At 42.8% G+C, this 20,432-nt stretch overlaps 1 protein-coding gene across 1 annotated transcript in view; it reads left to right on the top strand.

The window, feature by feature from the left end:
• The window catches only part of LOC125664184 (mediator of RNA polymerase II transcription subunit 10-like), a 28,395-nt gene extending 11,320 nt beyond the window's left edge, over window positions 1–17,075 (top strand). The window contains exons 3-4 of the mRNA XM_048896766.2: window positions 16,464–16,566; window positions 16,756–17,075. Coding sequence (XP_048752723.1) covers window positions 16,464–16,566; window positions 16,756–16,851 — 199 coding nt within the window. The 3' untranslated portion in view covers window positions 16,852–17,075. The remainder of the gene's footprint in view (window positions 1–16,463; window positions 16,567–16,755) is intronic.
• The last annotated feature ends 3,357 nt before the right edge of the window (window positions 17,076–20,432 follow it).

The following is a 20,432-nucleotide window of genomic DNA, read 5'->3' as shown; positions in this document are numbered from 1 at the left end:
GCGCTCGAAATTTATTGCGAGGCGTCTTACCAGGCAATAAAATCACTCAGCGGTTCATTCAATCCCATCGGCAAGACTTGAGTGTCATTGCCGATAAGAAGACCAATGAAGAAGAGCGTAAAAAAGCCATTTTGAAACGAGGAGGCGCCGGATTCTTAGGAGGGACCATTATCCGTCATTTATTCAAATGGGAAACAGGCCGTAAGTCCCGTGGGGGACAACCCAAGAAAACCAAGAAACCACGGGCTAAGAAAGCTAAAAAATCGCCTCAGAGAATTCCTAAACTCATTATTCGCTTACCTAAGAAGACACCTAAGAAGTCCCCTAAGAAGTCCCCTAAGAAGACACCTCTCAGGATGAAGAATCCGTTTCCCAATTGGGCTCCAAAGAAAACCCCTCTCATGGTGAAGATGCCGTTTCCCAAAGCCACTCCCCCCAAGGTCACTAGAACGTTAGCCAATCTGAAAGCCGGATTAGCTCAAAAGAAAATGGAACGATCCATGCATGGGCCTATAGGAAGTTCCAGAACCAGTGATACTGCTCTACCGAGTTTTGCTCATACCTTTGGAAGCATGAAATTTCAACCCTTAACCGCCTCAACACCGGTTCAGGTGCAAAAGAAATATAAATGTAAATTTTGCCCTCTGGTCTTCAATGCGAGAGAGAACCGCAATCGTCACGAAGAGACCGTCCATCACAAACGTTTTGATCCTAAACATCCGAGTGCCATTGTCCTGGACTAGGTATAAAAAGGAGGGGGAAGGGGCCCCACCCTTCATTACCATGGCTCATACGAAGAAGTGTGAATGTCGATTACGACCTCATTTACCGCTCTTGCAGACGTTAGCGGCTCCACACTATTCCAGCAAATTAAAGACAGAGGTGTTGAAACATTGTTCCAATGACTGCATTTTAAAGATTTGTGAGATTGTGTACAATCTATTAAAAGGGGTGATTCCTCTCACCCCTACTCAGAAGCGACAACTGGGTCGAAAGAAACACATCTTAAGACGCTTAGTCCACCCTCAACCCGTGAAAAAACGACGAGGTATACTCATTCACCAAAAAGGATTGGGTTCGTTTGTGTGTGGCAAGATTTGTAAGAAATCATGAGTCGAAAAATGGTGTTGGTACCGGAAGCGATGCTCAACGAATTAAAAGGCAAATTACCTAAACCTCCCGAATTTACCTCGACTATTGGTTTACGCAGTGATTTGGACGAGATTGAACATCGAGATGATTTAACCGAGAAAGAAAAAGTGGGGTTGTACGGGCATCAACTTCATCGCTATCGTCAATATTTACAACAAGCTCGACAGCCCACCCCAGCCACTCGGCCCTCCCCAACCAGTGCAGCCAGTGCCGCCTCACCACCCTCAGCTGCCGCAGCACCCGATGACTTGGAGGAACAGATTATCAAAAGCGTCAATAAACCGGGTCAAAAGAAAGCAGGTTTATTACTCGATCATCTCAAGAAATCCAAAGTGGTGACTTGGAATAAAGAAGGAGAAATCAGCTATAGAGGACGCAGGGTTCCCGATTCCAATATCGTGGATTTAATCACCGAGTCCCAGAGACAAAAACCTTTGAAACATCGTGAACCGCCTGCAGGGTTACAGCAATTTGCTCAAGCGTTAAAAGAAACGAATGCCCCTAAAGGATATTTGACCAATCGGGATGTTATAAAAGCCATGGACAAGCCCGGAAAAATCAGTACGCCTAAACCTATAGAAGAAGAAGAAGATGAGAGCGGATTTCAAGAAATCTCGGGTTTTGACCAATCTTTCTATGAAACTCCCAGACGAATGATGACCCCTAAAAATATCCGGGAGGCTGGTAAAAAGACATCACGTGAAATTGGAAAATGGTTAAATCTGCCATGAAACCAGAACAGATCTTACAGCGACTGTATTACGATCCCAAGACAGGGTATGGGGGAGTCCAGGCGTTGTATCGTCAAGTGCGTCAATTAGGACACAAGATTACCCTGTCTCAAATTCGAGAATGGGTGAAAGCTCAAGATACCTATACCTTGCATAAACCGATACGGAGGAAATTCAAGCGACGACAAACACGAGTGACGGATATGGATGAACAATGGCAATTAGATTTAGCCGATGTCTCCAGCTTGAAACAAGACAATAATGGGTATACGTTTTTATTATGTGCCATTGACGTGCTGTCTAAATATGCCTGGGTCGTGCCTTTAAAACAGAAAACGGGGAAAGAAATGATACGAGGCTTACGACGGATTTTTCGAGAGGGACGTCGCCCCGTGCGCATTCAGTCCGATCAAGGAAAAGAATTTACCAATAAAGAATTTCGTCAAGCCTTCAAATCCATTCATTTCTTTACGACCCGTAATGCCGAAACCAAAGCCAGTATTGTGGAACGTTTTCAACGCACGCTGAAAGCACGCATGTGGCGGTATTTTACACGTCATAAAACACGACGGTATGTCGATGTCTTGGGCGATCTGGTGTATGGTTACAATCATACCTATCATCGCAGTATCCGGCGAGCTCCTGCTCAAGTCAATGCCAAGAATGTCTTGACCGTATGGAAAACCTTGTATGGAAAACAGAGTGCTGATACCACGAGTCGCTTGCAAGTGGGAGATCGTGTACGCATTAGTAAAGCCAAACGTACGTTTGAAAAAGGATATTTACCGAATTGGACCAAAGAACTGTTTACCATCTCTAGAAAAGTGCCAGGACGCAACGTCTATCGCATTCAAGATGATCACGGGGAAGAATTAGAAGGAACCTTTTACGAGAAGGAATTACAACAAGTGATTAAAGACGATGATGTCTACGAAGTGGAGGAGATCTTAGGGTATAAAAAGCGGCGTGTGGGAAAAAAAGTCATTTCAGAAGTCAAAGTGCGTTGGAAAGGATATCCTCCCAGTTTTGATTCATGGATTCCGCAAGCGGATCTCATTCGACCATGACCACCCAGTGGACTTTCTTGGGTGAAAAAGTCCCTCGAGCAGAAATTGTGTATTTTGCACAATTATTCCTGTGTTTAACCATCATTATCACCTCGGTCGTCATGTTAGCCTTAGGCGATCCCAATCGCGATTTTTGGATGGTGACCTTAAGTTCTCTCGTAGGCTACGTCATGCCTAGTCCACAAATGACGTTAGCGAGCCCGAGTATAAAACAGGAGTCCCCTTCACCTGAGAGATCAGTTCACCATGGTTAAGCCACAGTACGCCTGGAAACAAGAGGGTAAGAAAAGTACCTGGTTCTGGGATAAGCAAATGTGTTTGATGCATTGTAAACAACACAAAGTGTTAGATCAACCGGTGTACTTGTACAAACGGATACTGATACCTCACGGATGGTCAGCCTTTATCATGAAGACCAAGTATCAAGAGTTTCGCTGGAAAGTCAAAGCCTTCTGGGGATTGATGGGACGACAAGACGAATCCGATTGGACCTTAAATGCTAGTCCTTGGTTTGACCATTCCGAGGACTGTCTCCGACATTTCAAAGACATGATCAATGAAGGTTATGATGTGGCCGATTGCTGGGGAACTCGACACTATCTGGTGATGCGACGACGCTTAGTCCCGAGACGAACACTAGAGTTGGAAGACTCTTTTCTACAATCGTTGACTTGCGGTGGTGGTCGCGATCAAGAAGAATGACATGTAAAATTGTGTATTAACATTATGTTGTATGTTCAATAAAATATGAAAATGTTCATTGTGTTATGAGTATAAATAGAGAAGGAAACAGAGACAGGGGCTCATTTAAGACATCATGGCTGGAGGAGAAGGGTTTTACATGACTCTGTTGAGTGATGGGTCGATGGAATCGTTTCCGACGAATACGACGGCTCAATTTAAAACGTTATTGCCACACACCATGGACTTAACGGATGGAGAATGGGAAGTCGGATTGACCGAAATGATGTACTCGGCCAACTTACAAAACGTATCGGATAGCGAGGCTTATGTGGACGTTCTCATTCCAGATCCGTATACGCAATATGTCCAAGATCCCAACACTTATAAATGGGAAAGATTTAAGACAGAGAATATGGGCAAAGTCACGATGGCCGGGTGTGAGGTGGTGGTCCCCTGGGATCTGACGCCATGGTCCCATCTCTTTGCGGGAGGGGATAGTTTATTTCCCTTCGATATCATTCGCATTCACTTCCGACCCGGAGCTTATACACAACCTTTGGCGTTAATCAATGAAATCAACGCAGCCTTAAGGAGAACCCTGTGGAAAGTATGGAGCGAGTTAGGGAATCCTAACGACGAGGGGAACAACCAGCTCTTAGTGTATCACCCCGAGTACGATCGTGTCGAGTATCAGTTTAATGGGAAAGCACTGAGATCCACCCCCATGTGCATTCGTTTCCCTACGCCCTTAGCGTACAAGCTAGGTCTGGATAGTGACAAAATGATCCTGGGCGATGAAACCATGACGAAATGGATCAACGTGAATTACTTGGGGAACACGACCATGGATGTCTACGACAATCTGAAAGCCATGTATGTGTATTGTGACATTGTGGATCCTCAAGTGGTGGGCACCAACAAATTGAAATTATTGAGAGTCGTCCCCTGTACGGGTCAATACGACGATCGACAACAAGCCCGTTGGGAACCGATTCGAGCCGAATATTTGAAACTGAGTAAGAAATATTTCGATACCATTGAGGTACACATCATGAATTCTTTAGGGCGTCCTATGGGTTTTTTAAATGGGCGCTCCTTAGTCAAACTTCATTTCCGCAAAGTGTATTGAAAGATGAAGTACCATCGAGGAGTCAGACGCCAGAAAGGACACGGAATTTGGTTTCTCATTCCATGGATTGCCAATGCCATTGTGGGTCAAGCGGGTCAAGGAAAGAAGAGAAAGAGACGGCGTAAAAAGTATAAAAAGCGGGTGTAACCCCTAACGAAGTTCATTTACATCAAGATGCACTACCATAAAGGTTTAATACGGCAGCAGGGTCACGGGCTTGGAGCCCTGCTGGGAATAGCCAGCAAAGTGGCGGGTCCCCTGATCAGCGGATTATTAGGTGGAGCCCCCGCACAACAGCAACAACAGCGTCCTGTCTATCAAGAGAGATATTATGATTACGACCGCCCTTATCGCCCTTATCGCTCTTATCAGAGGAGACGACGTAGAAGCCAGCCAACAGAAGAATATGATCCAGAATCTGAAAAGCAGAAGGGAAAAGGATTTTTCACCGATTTACTCAAATCGGGGGCTAAAAGTGCCTTAAAGGCTGCTGCTAAAACAGGAATGGATGTGTTAGATAATAAACGATCCCTCAAAGACGCTCTCAAGACACACGGTGCCCAAGCCCTGAAAGAGACAGCCGGGTATGCCCGTAGGCGAAGATCTCGAAAAGCCCCATCCAAACGAGGAAGAAAAGCACGCACAGGAATACTCAGGAAGCCTGGAACCACGACCCTCAAAAGAAAACAGGTGGGAAAACAGGTGGGAATACAGGAAGGAAAAGGCTTTGTTAAAAGAAAACAACGTATCTTAGCTCGGGGAGGGCCTCATAAGAGACCTAGGAAGCAACCTAGGAAGCGATCTAGGAAGGGAGGTAGGAAGCTAGTGAAAAGGGGTAAGCCAAAACGCTCTCTGGATATTTTCGACTGAGAACCCTATAAAAAGGGAGTGAGAAGGAGACCAGAACACATTTGATCCCAGTTCACGCTGAGTAACACATCGTTCCAATATGATGCACCGAGAATCTTGCGCTTGTGGCACCGACAGTTTAGAACTGTTTAAAGTGCCCCCGACCAACGTCACTTTAGAAGATTCGAAATGGATGGAATATTACCCCATTTCCAGTACCCTCAACTCGGATACGGCTCCGATTGAATTTGAAATCAAAGGACAAGGAGATGAATATCTGGATTTATCCCAATCGTATCTCCAGATGGTCTGTAAATTCACGAAAGCCAATGGAACGAATCTCGCAGGAGGCAATTCGTCCTCGACCCCCGTGAATAACATTCTCCATTCCTTGTTCAGTGAAATCGATGTCAGTCTCAATGGAAAAGTCATTACCCCGGGGACGGATACTTATCCCTACAAAGCGTATCTGGAGAAATTGTTGTCTTATGCACCCAAGACTCTGGAAACCCAGATGAGAGCCTGTAGCTTGTGGGAAAAAGATACGGCAGGACATATGGATGAGGTCAAATTAGAAGCTCTGGCTCAAACTCCTGTGGAATTTGCAGTAGTGAATAACAAAGTCAACATCGCGGCCGTCATCCCGACTCCCGAGTATCCGGATGATTCCAAGAATGTAGGGTTGAGAAAACGTCACGAGAAGATTACAGACAGTAAGGAGATCGTGTTGATGGATCGATTACATCTGGATTTGTTTGAGCAAGAGAAATGTCTCCCTAATGGGGTGGATGTCCGTCTCAGATTCAATCGCGCTCGACCCCAGTTCTACATGATGACCGCTGCCGGGAGTAGTGGGAAAGTGGTCATTCAAAGTATGATCTTGTGGGTGAGAAAAGTCAAACCTGTGCCGAGTATCATTAATCTCATCAATCAGCAACTGAGTACTCAAACGGCGAAATATCCATTGAGACGAGTGGAAGTGAAAACCTTCACCATTCCTAGTGGCACCCAATCTAAAATCACCGATCATCTGTTTCAAGGACAGATGCCTAAACTGATCGTGTTGGGTTTTGTGGACAATGCGGCTTTTAATGGGGATAATACCAGAAACCCCTTTCATTTCCAAAATGAGAGAGTCAAGAAATTAGAAATCAGTATCAATGGAGAAATGATGGAAACCCGCCCTTTGGAACCTAATTTCACCGACGATCAGTACCTGAGATCGTATTTGAGTCTGTACAAAGGCTTGGGAAAATTAGGCCAGGACTGGGCTCCGGACATTACCCTGGAAGAGTATAAAAACGGTTACACCCTCTGGTGTGTGGATTTCACGAAAGATCAAGAAGCCCAGACGGATAAATTTCATCTCATACAGACGGGGAACTTGAGAGTGGAAGTGCAATTTGCCGCCAACGTGGCCAGGACCTTAAACTGTGTGGTGTATGCCGTGTTCGACAATCTGCTAGAAATCAACAAACAACGAGAAGTCAGTATCGATTACTAAGAGAGAGAGATGGATACTCAGCAATTGAGAGATGTTTTACAACGAGATTTAGGACCGGCGTTTGCCGGTGTGTATCCTCGAGATGTCATACCTGAGCTGTTACCTCATCACAAAGCCATCGTGGTGAATACAGACCCTCACGATCGCCCTGGAGCGCATTGGGTCTGTTTGTATTTGAGTAGCCCTACCGTCGAATATTTTGATTCTTACGGATTACCTCCCAGCCATAAAGACATCCAAGACTTTATTCAACGCCACGGAGAGACTTGGATTCATAACACCCATTGTTATCAAGATTTGAATACGGATGTCTGTGGACAATACTGTGTGTATTTTTTACATCAACGCCATCGCCATAGAAGCACCGTACAAGAATGGTTACTTCCCTGGAAAGGCACGGCCTTACAACGCGATCGTTTTGTGGCGGATTGGTTTAAAGAGACCTTCCGAAAACCGAGAACCCATCAAGGACAAACTTGTCAATGTCAAAGACTGAATGTATTGTAAACTATGTTATTGTTATTGTTTATAGTTGGAGTTTAATAAAACGTTGGAAAAATTTTTTTTTTCTTGTCATTGTAATCAACCATGTCTTTTCAAAAAAGAATGGGTAGCCCTGAAAAGGGCTGTTTTCTTTCTCTCTGTTCTTTTCTCTTCTTCTTCTTCTCTCTTCTCTTCTCCTTCTCTTCTTCTTCTCCGTCCCCCTCACTGTCTGTTCTTCTTCTTCTTCTTTCTTCTCTTCTTTTTCTGCTCCTCCGGGGGTTGCTCGTGGTCAAACACAAACACAGGCAACCACCCGTGTTTAAAAAACATTCTCCCCGGAGGCCGCTGCACCACTTCCATCTCTGCGTCCCAGTTTTCTTCTGGCGGGGGCAGATCCTGGCTCATGGGTGGTGGGGGAAGAGCCTCCCGTGAGGCCGGCGGAGCAATCTCTTCGTCCCAATCCTCCTCCCATTTGATACAATAATCATTCACCGTAGGGTCTGGTCCTACTCTACGGCTCATGGTTCTGGTTCCTTTAAAAAATCGGAATGCCCGATTTTTGACGTTGCGCTCGTTTAAAAAGGCGAGAGCGCGGACGTCCTCGAAAACATCCCCTACCTCAGATGGCTGACGTCATGTTGATGACTCATCAAAAAACACTATATACATAGGTCACTTGTTACCATTTTTCTCAATCATGTCGTTTGAACGGTACGCGGATGATGAGAAAGATGTACTAGTGTGTGGGTATTGCCGAGGACCTTGGAGCACTTGTGGGTGTTTTCATTATAAAAAAGAAAACATCCTGGCCAAACAGAAGTGGATAGAGAGATTGGCAGAGCTGAATTATTATCCCTTTGTCTATAAATATTGTGGTCACACTAGAGAACCCTGGCTAGAGTGTAAGTGTCCGCAGCATTGTACCATCACCCCTGAAGAAGAAATAGCGCATAAGGACTGTACCTGTGAGATCTGTCAGGAGTTTAGAGAGCGCTGGACTCAGAGAAAGTTTGATCCCCGGCTGTTTCAACATTGTCCTTACAGTCAAGAACCCTGGTCAACGTGTACCTGTGAGACCTGTCAACCAGCATGTCGGTGACGGATCTACGAGGAGATGTATTATCTCTACCTTGGGTGGATGCTATTGTACAACAATGTAACTGTTTAACGGTGAAACCTCATGGAATAAGTCAACGTATTGCCGACCGATTTCCTTGGGCTAATCTGTATGCGACCCGACAACCTTTAGGACGGAGAAATTTAGCTATAGCAGCGGATCGAGGAATACCGGGTACTGTGTGTATTATGCCTCATTCTACTCATCCTGATGTGATCTGTTTGTTAGCGCAATGGGATTACGGGAGAGGCACTCAACGCTTACCCTTGTATGCCGATACCCCCGAACAACGTGAACTTTGGTTTCAACAATGTTTACAGGAATTAGGCACTTTGTCTTACCAGACTTTAGCGTTTCCTTATCGTATTGGATGTGGATTAGCCGGAGGCAATTGGACTCATTATAGACAATGGATTTGTGACTTTGCTTATCAGTATCATAAACATGTGTACATTGTCAAGAAAATGTAACTTTATTATAGCTTTATTCTAGCTATTACTTGTGTTAATAAAAACTTTTTTAAAACAAACTTGTGTGTTTCTTGATTTTTTGCCATAAAAAGTGTCTTTTCAAAAAAGTTGGTGGCCCTGAAAAGGGCCGTTTGGTCCTAAGGACCGACTTTTCATTCCCTGCTTCCGGTAAACCGGCATAACGGGCACCGTCCCCGGGTGTGTCGCCGCTCCTCTATCCGCTCCACGCACGAGCAGCAAGCTGGGCGCTGCCCACATCCCCTGCACGTGATTCCAGAGTGTACCCTGTCTTGCCAGCAGACAGGGCACTTAAACCAGATGGGAACCGCCCTATCTGCCCAGCCAGGGACAGTCATAGGGTGGTTCCTCGGGGGATGAGTTGCCACCGGTGCGTGGGTTGGTCTCGGTGGTGGAGTCCTCCCTGCAAACCGGATGGTAGGTGGTGGGGGTCTTGCAGGGGCTGCCGGTCTCGGTGGTGATGACGTCTCGGTCACCAGCAGCGACGGACTCTGGGCTGGACTGGGAGGTGGTGCGGGGGACGGTGACCGCGGTGAATACTCCACCGGTGACGCTGATGAGTCGCTCATCGGCACCGGGCTGTATTCCTCCGGTGCCGATGGGATCGCTGGTGGTGGTGTTGTAGCCGTCGCCGGGGAGTAAGGTGGTGGTGGTGAGGGTGGCTGTGGGGCCCGTCGGCGCGGTCTTGTGGCCGTGGAGATTCGAGCGGTGCGGCGGCGGGGTGCCCTCCCTTCATACTCGGACCGCACCCGGCAGATGATCTCACGGACCCCACTCTGGTCGAAAGGGGAGAAGGTGCTCAGGTCGTTCTCAGAACGCACGACCCAATTCTCCCCTACCCGTTCCTCAGCCACCACTACCAGCCGGTACCGGAATCCAAGCAAGGTCTGGAAATTGTAGAGCGGGTCTCTTCTTGTAGCCATTCTTCTTTCTTCTTTCTTCTTTCTTCTATAACTTAAAAAGCTGTGCTGGATCACCAGTGAAGCGAACTGGCGAGTGCGCTGGTATATATCAGGAAAGCGCGGACCTCCTCGAAAACATCCCTCGCTTCGGAGACGAAGGCAAGATGGCGGTCGTCAAAATGGCGGATTTGTGCTTTCGAGTAGAGAGTTTTTTCTCATTGTCTTTTTCTAGACATTCGATTTCTGTGCATGGTAGATTTAATCTGATAGATTCTGAGACGGCGAATGCGTTAAACTTATTTTTATTTTGCTACGTCGCATAGTTTTCAAAGAAACAGTGGTTAAAGAGGTCGAGTCGAGGTTCAATGTTTCTTCACCGCCTCTTTAAAAATGTATTTCTCGACCATGTACATCCCTAAAAACATCTCATAAGGTCTATTCGATAGAAAACACCTTATTTGATTCGATTTTCACTCTACCTTTAGGATTTTCTGGATTCCTCAACAAATAAACCCTTCTCTGAGAGAGTCAACCAAACACAGCTTTCGTGTAAACAATTTTATTCATGTCACATATTTCAAATACATAACTCCCACACACAACACCAATGCACATGTCTTTTTAAAATAGGGTCCAACATTTTTTCCATTTCTCGAATCCTGCGTTGAAATCGATAGCGATCAGCGGCTACAGTCATCCAGATACTTGTCCGGTCTTCTTCGGGTAACAGATACACTTCATTATTGTCCAGATTAAAAGTCACACGTTTAACTTGACGTACATCTCTCGAAGACATCGTAGTCTGATTTTCTCGATTTCTGCTCTGTCTGTGGGTCGCATTCGTTTCAATTCCTGGCCCATTAAATGAATCAGTACTAAGGCTTGCGGGTTGACCCGGTTCTCGATCAAATACTGACAGAGACATGGATAGTCCTTTAAGCTGATGGGAAATAATTCTTCTCGCAGATAGTGTAACACAAATTCAAACTGCCCAGAATGAATGTCTGTGAGATAATCCAATACATAAGTTATCGCTTTCTCTGTGATGTGGTCACTGCTGGCCATCCTCCGGGAATAAATGAAATGAATTAAGTTCTTCACACTTTATGTATACTTCTCGAAGCCAGTCCTTGGTGATACTTTCAATCTCGGCGGTTTTTTCAGGCATGCGTTTCTTGAATTCCTCCCCCGCGACATAAATTAACATCAATCCCGCATCGTTATAGAGATTGATGTACACATGGTTCCGTAGATCTGTATATTCGTCCAGAGTCATTGGAAACACCCCCGCTATCAGATAATGTTTAACAGCTTGAAACACCGTATCGTCTTGCATTTTCTCCACCCATTCTAATGCATGGTTATGCGCTTTTTCTGCGATGTTGTCACTGCTCGCCATCCTCCAGGAATAAAGGAAAAGAAAACGGTTAGGTTTTTTTATACACCTTTTCCAACCAGTGATCGGTAATCGCTACAATCGCCCCAGTCTTCTCAGGTTCCCGTCGTCTAAATTCTTGGTCCATGGTATAAATCATGATCAATCCAGACTCTCTGTTCAGGTTGTCGGCTATATGCTTGCAAACGCTGGAATATTCATATAAGGTCATAGGAAATTCCCAAAAGATCAACAACTTCATGGCGAATTTATATCTCAACGGCTGTTTTTCTTTCCAGTCCTTGATACACTGTAATGCAGCGCTACGAGCGTTGTTCACCGATTCTTTGTAGTCCTTGAAATGCTGTAATACAGCGGTAAGAACGTTGTTGGTCAATTCAGCCATGATGATCAAAATGAAAAAATTCTAAAACGTTCTTGTTTTATAACAGGGCAGCCATTCCTTTCATACGAATCAGTTCCACGAATCCTTTTTGTAGACAATCGCGTAAGATCCGATCAATGTCACTCATCTGGTCTGGAAGATTCTGTTTCAATTCCTCAGCATACAAATAAATCATGAGTAAACGTCCCGTATTGGTATTCTCCGCTAATGAATCAGCAATCCGTTGAAAACTATGTACATTTCTGACCTCCGGTGACATCTGTTGTACAAATTGACGAGCATTTTGAATGACAGGGTCATGTAAGGCCACGTTCATACATTGTAGTACATAACTATATCCATTTATTCTCGTAGTAGCACTGCCGCCCATAGTGTATAACGAACGTTCAGAAAACACCAGTATTTATAGGTAAAAGGTTATGCATCACGTGATCAAACACCTGCACCACGTGATCAAACACCTGTACGTCAGGTGGTTTTTCTACAGTCATTCTTGTCTGACCTTCAGTCATGGATACACGGAGAATTTTAAGAGCGAGACGCTGCCGCCAGGGAATACAACCAGTGGAGAATTTAACCATAGTAGAAGATTATGTAGACGAGATGGAGATCTGGGACAATTTAGTACAGAGATGTCGCCATCGATTACGCTGGGGGCGATCTAAAAATTGGTGTTTTGACTATGTATTGCGGTCACATGAAACAGTGGAGGATATTTGCCTGCGATTAAGTGACATGTACCTGAAAAATTCTCCCCTCATACAGTACATGATTTACCAGTTTTACACGTTATTGAACGGCACTCAAAAAGTATCGGGATTTATTCGACTGGAGAAACCACGTCACCGGAGAAGTGTATGGGTATTGTTTTGGGATGCACACTGGATGTGGGAAACCGTCGAAGAGATACGTTTCCCCGGGAGAAGAGCTCGACAATTAGTACAACACATTATATCCGAAGATCATGACTTACACGTGTATATAGAAGAACCTGCGTATGAAGCCGGCCATTTTTAAAAATAAAAACTTCATGCACAGCCCTTTTTAGGGCTACTTTAAACACCAATATAAGTTCCATTCCACTAAAAGTCAATGTGTACCAATGTGCACTAGCACGCGCTGGTCGCGAGAAACCGGGTTTTCAAGTTCAATTAGGGCACTAGCACGCGCTGGTCGCGCGATGTTCTAGCTGAAACCGGTTTTTCCAGAAAAAGATGATGCAACCACGTGCTCCCCACGTGTCCCCCACGAGACAGAATAGTCTAGACATTTTGCTGGCTATAAAAGCGGAGCCCCAGTGTCAGTCCTCATTCGATCTTCAATCACCTTCCAGAAGACATGGCTCAGAAACAACTAGAATTTGTGGACAAAGCTCAGAAGAAAATAGATCAGCTGGTACAGAAGCAGATGGGACCACAGAAAGACTACATTGAACTGAAGAAAGCTAAGACTGACGATCAGAAGATTGAACTGGGAAAGACCTCGAACTTGTTGCTCACGTCTCCAGACTACGTTGCTCAAAGGAGAAGAGAAGAAGATGGCCCAGACCTCGAACCAGACCACGACCTTCAATCTCACGCCTTCAGACCACGTTGCTCGACAAGTGAAGATGGCCCAGACCTCGGATTACCTCCCTAGCCAGAATCCGACAGACCCGGGATTAGGCTTCTATTTTCCCGATTCACAGGACGCTACGGGACTGGAACTGGGCCTCTACAACGCTCAGAATGACCCTCCGACCATGAACAAAGAAGACTTTGCGATCATTACCACGACACTAGACGGGATCGTTAACCGCATTAATGTGCTGAGTAATGAGATTGGAAATCATACCACAATCCTACTGAAGAAGCTGGAAGAGCTGACTTCTAAAAAACCTAGGAAGGAATACACTCCAGATTACACTGCTAACCCGTGCTACACGTGTGGAGAAACAGGACATTGGTCGCCGAATTGCCCACAGAAAACAGATTATCCGCAGACCAGTAAGAAATCGAGGTCAGCAGATTCTCAACAGACCAGCAAGAAAACCAAACAAAAGGATCCTTGCTTCAAATGCGGAAAAATAGGACACTGGATTAGTGAGTGTCCAGAAGAACAACTGGAAATAGATGCAATGATTGGACCCGTACCTGGCTCAAAATCCCCTGTGAAGAGAGAATACACACCGTTAGAGATGTGGAATCCAACCGCACCTACTGAAGAACGGCCAAAAAAGAAGAAGAAACTCAGCAGAAAGTAATGGACTGTGCTTGAACTGTTATGCTTATTGAACTGTTTTGTATGCTTATTGAACTGTTTTTATGCTTATTGAATTGTTTTGCATTGTTCTATGCTTGTACCATTGTTCTTTAATAAACATGTCAACTTAAAACCTTGTGTTATTCTTTTAGATTTAATACACTGTTATTCTTTTAGATTTAATACACAGGATTTCACTGGATTTTCAGAAAAATAGCTTTTCCAGGAACTCAAAGCGAAAGCACCGCATCATAGACCAGCGGCCATAGGCCAGTCTATTCACCCGCTCTACAACCCCTGCTGGGGTTGACCCCGTCCTAGTGCACTCCGTTCACCCCAACACCGCTTGACCAATCAACAGACACCCTTGCTTGACCTCATTTGCATAAAAAGTACACTCAGTTGACCCACCCATCGGGAGGGTTTATACTACTGATGTCTTAGGGTGGATATGAATACGAGTAATAACCATAGTTTCAGTAAATTAATTGTACAATTTTACAATGCATTCCATAATGTATGTGATAAACATATGACAATTTAGGGGGCCAGTAAATTTCACTGTGGGCCAGTAATTTCAGACAGTTTACTGGTCCGACTGGCCAGCAAGTTTTAAATGTTTTCGTGAAGACTGTTGCTAATGGGCTCCATTCCTGCTCTTCCCCTCACTGTCCAGTTTCGTACCTTTTGAGGCCAGTATATCCGCAGGATCCTCCCTAGGCTCTTGTATAGGAAGGTATTCGGGAGTTGCTCATCCCCCATTGTCATTTTCCATGTTTCGCTGTTGTAAAGTAGAACTGAGACAACATTGGAATTGAACAATCTTAATTATCTTTGTTATTCCATATGGTTGTCAGTTTGTTGTAGGTAGATCTTGCCTATTCTCCTGATGTCTTCTGTGGTGCCTCCTTTGAGGTACATGAAGTTAGTAAAATCCTCTATCTCTTCTGCAGCTGTAATAGCCTGAGTGTTGTTGACATTAATTCTCATAACTTTAGTTTTTGAGGCATTGATGTTGAGGCCGGTTGATTTGGCCTGCTTAACTAGTTTGTTCACTTTTGTCTGCATTTGCTCTCTGGAACTTGTAAGCAGTGCAATGTCAGCGACATAGTCAATATCGTGTAGTTTTGATGTCACGTTCCATAGTATGCCTGTTGTGTCACCGGTTGTTGCTTTCTTCATAATCCAGTCAATGACTAGAAAGAACAAGAATCCCAACATGTTGCATCCTTGTTTTACTCCAGATTTGATCTTAAACCACTCTGATATTCCACTTCCAGTGATGACTGCACACTCACTGTTATCATATAAACATTGAACCAATCTGATGTTCCACTTCCAGTGATGACTGAACACTTACTGTTATCATATAAACATTGAACCAATCTGATGAATTTGTCTGATATGCCATAGTGTTTCATGATCTTCCACAGTGTTTCTTGGTGCATGCTGTCAAATGCCTTTCAAATCTATAAAACAAGTGTATAAGTTGGAGTTTATTCTATGGCCTGTTTTAGTATATTCCTCAGTATAAATATCTGCTCTGTTGTTCCTCTTCCAGCTCTAAATCCTGCTTGTTTATCTCTGAGGTGTTGGTCTATTTCTTTTACAAGCCGTTGGACTATGATCTTTCCCATTATTTTTGCTGTTGTTGGTATGAGTGTAAATGCCTCTCCAGTTCCCACATTTTGTTAAATCATCTTTCTTTGGTAGCTTCGTGATCAGTCCTCTTCTCCAGTCTGTTGGTACCTGCTCTTCAGTCCACACCTTTCGTATCAGTTCCTGTGTTTGTATTTATTGCTGATGTTTCTGTGTCTGTCTGGAGGAGTTTGGTGGTAATGTTGTCAACTCCTGGGCTTTTCCATTCCTTAGATTTCGCGTACAGTTGTAATAACAGATTCGTGTACAGGTGTAATGTCTTGTGATTAGTGTACAGGTGTAATGTCTTGTGATTCGCGTACAGGTGTAATAACAGATTCGTGTACTGGTGTAATGTCTTGTGATTAGTGTACAGGTGTAATGTCTTGTGATTCGCGTACAGGTGTAATAACAGATTCGTGTACAGGTGTAATGTCTTGTGATTAGTGTACAGGTGTAATGTCTTATGATTAGTGTACAGGTGTAATGTCTTGTGATTAGTGTACAGGTGTAATGTCTTATGATTAGTGTACTGGTGTAATGTCTTGTGATTCGTGTACAGGTGTAATATCTTGTGATTAGTGTACAGGTGTAATGTCTTGTGATTCGCGTACAGGTGTAATAACAGATTCGTGTACAGGTGTAATGTCTTATGATTCACGTACAGGTGTAATGTCTTGTATTTTTATATTTGTAGCTACATAGATCAGGGGAAAAATCCCAATTTGTACACTAAGGATTGTCTGGAAAAAGCTCTGGCCAAGAATGAACAAGTGAAGGGGAAAATTGACAACTTTAAGGTAGGTAGAATGTTCGCACTACAGTGCAGTACATCCTATTTTGATGATGAATTGTATATATATGTGCACATAATTTTTCTGGGACCTCAGATTTTGTATACAAACATGTTATTTGAAAATATGGTTTAGGTAACAATTAAATTTCCCTTCAAGTTTATACCTATTATAAAGATTATTATAACATTTCAGAAATTCAAGGCCGATCTGCTGGTAGAGCTGGACAAAGTTTTTCCACATGAAATCAACAACTACCGGGCGATGCGGGGAGATGACAAGCCCTCGTAATCAGACAGAGCGTTCCTTGTACCTTCATATCAATGTGTTTGTAATCAGACAGAGCATTCCGTGTACCTTCATATCAATGTTTTCATTCATTATTTTGACATGTGATTCGTGTTTCAAGTGAAATCCTCCGCCTAGTTGTCAGAAGGATGCATCAAATTCCCACTGACCCAAGGGGGATAAATCTTCATCTGTAATGTCCAAAATAAAATCTGATTTAACTTGTCTTTAAAACTGTTGCTATCTAGAACAGATCCATTTACACCACCCTGCTAATGGTTTTTAAGTACATGTAATGTTGTGATTAAGGGTGTGGTGGATTGCCTGGACTGTGTTTTATTTTGTGAACTTGTACCCCTTCATCATTCTCATTTTAATGTGATCTTTGATCTGTTCCAAGTATATTCACTACTATAGATTCTGTATTTTACGTGGGTACTTAGTATGGTGAAATGATGCATATAATTGATTGTATGTCAATTATCGTGGACATGAATTTGCAAGTTATCTGTTAATAAAGATTTAGCAACAAAAAATTTAAATCGAAAATTTTTATTTCGCCCGTGATGCCTCTTGTGAAATTACGGGATAATAAATCTCTCTGGTATATTTAGGAATCTACGGAACTTAAATAAATACACCACATCTGGAAGGAGATCGAAGAACCAGGTTCAAGAAAGACATGTTTAATTAAAAAGTAAGGTTGTATTGAATCTCAAGGTCATATGCAATGTTTCTCAATATATTAATTTTTCATGAAATCCCGGGAGCAGTTCACTGGCACTATCTTGTTTCTATAAGAAGTATTGGGATACATTATCCGGTTAGTTTTAGAGTTGTTTCTATAAGAAGTATTGGGATACATTATCCGGTTAGTTTTAGAGTTGACATATTTTGATAGGTTCAGGTTATGTAAATGTACAATCAACTTTTACATGTGTATAGTATTACGTATTACAGAAGAATATATATATGAACGTTATCAAATTATTGTAGCAGAGAAAGGGAGAGAAATCTATCTTAGGATTAATCAGAAATGGAACCAGGGACCCTTCCATTATTCGTTAGGTGATCTTACCACTGGGCTACCCAGACCAGGGTAGCCCAATGTAGGACGTATAGTAATTAGTAAATGAAATTTAAACCTATTTCAGAAATCATAAAAACTCTTATCGAGAAGATGAATTAATAATTTAAGGGAAAAGATGACAAGTATCACATACAACCTTAACGTAAGTGTAAGATGAGGCTTCAAGCTATCTCTATGTACTACAGAGTGTAAGACTAGGCTTCAAGCTATCTCTATGTACTACAGAGTGTAAGACGAGGCTTTAAGCTATCTCTGTGTACTACAGAGTGTAAGACTAGGCTTTAAGCTATCTCTGTGTACTACAGAGTGTAAGACTAGGCTTCAAGCTATCTCTGTGTACTACAGAGTGTAAGACGAGGCTTCAAGCTATCTCTGTGTACTACAGAGTGTAAGACGAGGCTTCAAGCTATCTCTGTGTACTACAGAGTGTAAGATGAGGCTTCAAGCTATCTCTATGTACTACAGAGTGTAAGACGAGGCTTCAAGCTATCTCTATGTACTACAGAGTGTAAGACGAGGCTTCAAGCTATCTCTGTGTACTACAGAGTGTAAGACGAGGCTTCAAGCTATCTCTATGTACTACAGAGTGTAAGACTAGGCTTCAAGCTATCTCTATGTACTACAGAGTGTAAGACAAGGCTTCAAGCTATCTCTATGTACTACAGAGTGTAAGACTAGGCTTCAAGCTATCTCTATGTACTACAGAGTGTAAGACGAGGCTTCAAGCTATCTCTATGTACTACAGAGTGTAAGACGAGGCTTCAAGCTATCTCTATGTACTACAGAGTGTAAGACGAGGCTTCAAGCTATCTCTATGTACTACAGAGTGTAAGACGAGGCTTCAAGCTATCTCTATGTACTACAGAGTGTAAGACGAGGCTTCAAGCTATCTCTATGTACTACAGAGTGTAAGACGAGGCTTCAAGCTATCTCTATGTACTACAGAGTGTAAGACGAGGCTTCAAGCTATCTCTATGTACTACAGAGTGCAAGACGAGGCTTCAAGCTATCTCTATGTACTACAGAGTGTAAGACAAGGCTTCAAGCTATCTCTATGTACTACAGAGTGTAAGACAAGGCTTCAAGCTATCTCTATGTACTACAGAGTGTAAGACAAGGCTTCAAGCTATCTCTATGTACTACAGAGTGTAAGACGAGGCTTCAAGCTATCTCTATGTACTACAGAGTGTAAGACTAGGCTTCAAGCTATCTCTATGTACTACAGAGTGTAAGACGAGGCTTCAAGCTATCTCTATGTACTACAGAGTGTAAGACTAGGCTTCAAGCTATCTCTATGTACTACAGAGTGTAAGACGAGGCTTCAAGCTATCTCTATGTACTACAGAGTGTAAGACGAGGCTTCAAGCTATCTCTATGTACTACAGAGTGTAAGACTAGGCTTCAAGCTATCTCTATGTACTACAGAGTTCATGTGTTGAGTGTTGTGGATTGCCTGGACTGTGTTTTATTTTGTGAACTTATCTCTATGTACTATAGAGTTCATGTGTTGAGAGAGTGTACAGGAGCAAAAACATCGTAATTTTAATTTTGTTCAAAATAAACATTTTACAGACATTAACAGCCATTATTGGTATTGCCCTGTATATCCCATGAAAAGTCCTAGCTAAAATAAATCTCTTGTCATCCATCCTCATAAGAAATAAATCCCTTGTCATGTTCCTTATAAGAAATAAATCCCTTGTCATGCATCATTATAAAGAAATAAATCCCTTGTCATGTATCATTATAAAGAAATAAATCCCTTGTCATGTATCCAAATAAGAAATAAATCCCTTGTCATGTATCATTATAAAGAAATAAATCCCTTGTCATGTATCCAAATAAGAAATAAATCCCTTGTCATGTATCATTATAAAGAAATAAATCCCTTGTCATGTATCATTATAAAGAAAGAAATCCCTTGTCATGTATCCAAATAAGAAATAAATCCCTTGTCATGTATCATTATAAAGAAATAAATCCCTTGTCATGTATCCAAATAAGAAATAAATCCCTTGTAACCTATCATTATAAAGAAATAAATCCCTTGTAACCTATCATTATAAAGAAATAAATCCCTTGTAACCAATCATTATAAAGAAATAAATCCCCAAGCTTGTAACTTATCTTGACAAGAAATGAATCCCTTGTCATCTATCATAAGAAATGAATTGGAGGTTTAGGTGCATGCAAAAATTGATCAGAAGCCATAACTAGTTGCAAAATTTTATTTAACACATTTTCAAATTTTTGGGAAAATAACATGATGTCACGACACACAAGTTCATAACGAGGGACGGGTAGTAGACATCTTTTTCATGATTTGTGGGAAATTCTAGAAAATTTACACAGCTGATTGATACCTAAGGAATGTGCCTCCACTTTGCTTATAACTTTAACATGCACCACTGTTAATTACTGGCAGTGTTAATTAAGAGTCTGTAAAAATTACCAACAAAATTATCTGATGGAGAAAATATTTCCAAAGACAAAA

This window comes from Ostrea edulis, chromosome 1, assembly GCF_947568905.1.
Source record: "Ostrea edulis chromosome 1, xbOstEdul1.1, whole genome shotgun sequence".
NCBI lineage: Eukaryota > Metazoa > Mollusca > Bivalvia > Ostreida > Ostreidae > Ostrea > Ostrea edulis.
The sequence above is the reverse complement of the archived record's forward strand: the minus strand, read 5'-3'. Positions and strand labels throughout refer to the sequence as shown.